We start from the raw sequence: 2,763 nt of genomic DNA, 5'->3' as shown, positions 1-2,763 counted from the left end.
TCAAATTTTGAATTTTTTTATTCGTATTCTCAAATATCCATTACGTAGATAAATCAATAAGATAAAATATGTCATCTCTTTCAATCACACACATCATTCTTAATCGAATAAATCTAAGGTTTCATGACATATCAGATCAAATTCATACCATTTAAAAAGATAACATATTTTAAGTGATTTATTGATCTATGTAATGAATATATAATTTTATTAACACATGCAAAAAAATCACTTTTAGAAATATAAATAAAAAATATGTTATCATATATCCTAATATTCAACCGAGTTTGAGTGTTTTAATAAAATTTACTAACAAATCTAGGCTTCGTAAATGTCCTAATCCCCAAAATCTGCAGACACCACGTGACACTTGTATTCTATTTCATTTCAGAGGGAATTCAACACTCTCACTCGCTCCGCCCTTTCATCTTCATTTTTCTCTCTTCTAAAACCCTAGAATGGAGCATCCTTTCTTCATCAACAATGGCCCTCCAACGAATCGATCAGAAGCTTTACGTTTTCTGTCAATCGCTGAAAAGCTATTAACAAATCGTGACCTAGTTGGTAGCAAGTCATTTGCGACCCGGGCTCGTGATGCCGACCCGGCATTTGCACCTGCTACCGACCAAATACTCGGCATCGTTGATACTTTGAACGCCGGCGACAAACGTATAAACAATCATCACTTTGACTACTACTCTATTCTCCAAATTCCTCATAACCAAACCCAGAATGTGGATTTCATCGCTGAGCAGTATCGAAGGTTTGCGCTTTTACTAAACCCTCAGAATAACAGTTTTCCGTTTTCTGATCAGGCTTTTCGTCTTGTTGTTGATGCGTTTTCGGTTCTTTCTAACCCTATGAGGAAAAGTATGTATGATAAGGAGTTGGGCTTCTTTCTTAACCTATACCCAGTTGCTGCTTCTACTGCACCTACTTCTAATTTTGTGCATCAGAATGTTTATCAGTCAATGCCTAGTTCGAATGCAGACCAAATGTTTGTGAATTTGCCTAGTCAAAATGCTGCTGGAGTAAGCTTTAGCAGAGACCCACAAGCTGGAATTTCTATGCCACCCACGTTTCTGACTCGTGAGCAAGAAACTGTGACCTCTATGGAAAGCTCGGATATTGAGCAGCAGCAACAGCAACCACAACAACCTGTAACGTTTCTGAGACAACAGACACAACCTGTGACTTCTATTTCATTTTCGAACACTGATGAAAAACCTGCTACATTCTTGAGTTTGAACCAACCACAGCCGGTAACTTCTGTGAGAAGCTTAAATAGAGAAAACCCACCAGTTGGTGTCCGGTTGAGCTCGACACAAGGGCGGGAACCAGTGGTTACTGTAGAGCAGCATGGGAATCAACAGCTCCCAGAGAGAAATGAGAATGTGGTGGGGAACAATGCAAATAAGTCTGCTAGTACTAGTGATGATGTGAAGGAGAAGGAAGGGAATGTAGATGGATCAGGTAAGGGGATTCCCAGTTTCTGGACTGCATGTCCTTATTGTCTTATTATGTATGAGTACTCTCTGGATTATGCTAATTGTAATTTAAGGTGTCAAAATTGTAAGAAAGGTTTTCAAGCTGTAAAAATTGCATCTCCTCCTCCAAATATTGATGGAAAAGAAATTAATTTTTGTTGTTGGGGATTTATGCCTTTTGGATTGACTTTGGAGGATTTTAATAGAAATGTAGATAACACTTCGAGCTGGTCTCCATTTTCGCCCATGTTTACCTCTCCACGATTTGGGGGGGATGGAGGGAGTAATGTGAACAGTCATGCTATTGGAGGACAGATTAATGTGAATAATCTTGGCAGTTCGCTTAATGCTGGTGGATCGATAAGTGGGGGTGGACGAAAGCATTTTGCTCCGACAACATATGTTGAAGATGATGATGTGTTTGTTGAGGTATCTGAGTCAGTTGAGGAGTCAGATGTGGATTGGAATCGGAGTAAGGAGAGGAAGAAAGCAAATAATGTGAAGAAAAAGAATGCAAGGACTGGAACCCCAAGAAAAAATGCCAAGAAACAGCACACTGATAAGGCAAAAACTGTTGAAGGAAATAATGATGGCAATTTGCAAGATGGTTTAGCAACTCAAGGTGGTGTGGAAATATCCCATGCTGTAACAGTTGAGTCAAGTAACAGAGGTGTCACAAGTAAGACAAGAAGGCAACGTGGGAGGGTTGCAAAACACTTCGGGAATTTGGATTTGAATGTGGAGTTCAGTAATGAGGTTGAGGAGCCTATAATTCAGATGAGCCGAGAAAATGAAGCAGGAGAGGGAGAAGATGATACTGTTGAAGTAATTGGGTTTTTTGAAGGTCTTGATGAATTCCTTAGCAGTCTTCCTATACTCAATGCTGTGGATGGTGATAAGGTAGAGGCTGCCTAGCTAAGTAAGACACTTCTTTTGTTGTAGTTGTAGCTATAATTTTTGTCTTCTGGATGCTGTAGTTAAGAATGGTGTAGAATTACTTGGGCACTTGCGTTGATGTTTCTGTTGTAATGCTAATTTATTACTTTTCTCTTCTGAAGTAGCTGCAGTAATCAGTTTACTGCTTCTATCTCCATGCTCCTTGAGTAATCTTATTAGTAGTCATCATAGTTTTCTTTATATTGCTTAGTTCTTCCATTTGATAAAAATTATCTTTCAATTTTAAGAGATGAAATGGGTGTTATTAAGACCTCAATTCACCGACCATCTGATATTGCGCTACAAAGTTGAATTGCAACTTGAACTCCTGTCTATGTCA

At 38.8% G+C, this 2,763-nt stretch overlaps 1 protein-coding gene across 1 annotated transcript; it reads left to right on the top strand.

Moving 5' to 3' along the window:
• Nucleotides 1–388: 388 nt before the first annotated feature.
• LOC125844022 (uncharacterized) lies at nt 389–2,540 on the top strand. Its single transcript, XM_049523250.1, has one exon. The coding sequence runs from the start codon at nt 459–461 to the stop codon at nt 2,400–2,402; it is 1,944 nt and encodes a 647-aa protein (XP_049379207.1). The 5' UTR covers nt 389–458; the 3' UTR covers nt 2,403–2,540.
• The last annotated feature ends 223 nt before the right edge of the window (nt 2,541–2,763 follow it).

The sequence above is a fragment of the Solanum stenotomum genome, chromosome 11, assembly GCF_019186545.1.
Source record: "Solanum stenotomum isolate F172 chromosome 11, ASM1918654v1, whole genome shotgun sequence".
Lineage (NCBI taxonomy): Eukaryota > Viridiplantae > Streptophyta > Magnoliopsida > Solanales > Solanaceae > Solanum > Solanum stenotomum.
Note: the sequence above shows the minus strand (reverse complement) of the source record. Positions and strands in the feature narration are given on the sequence as shown.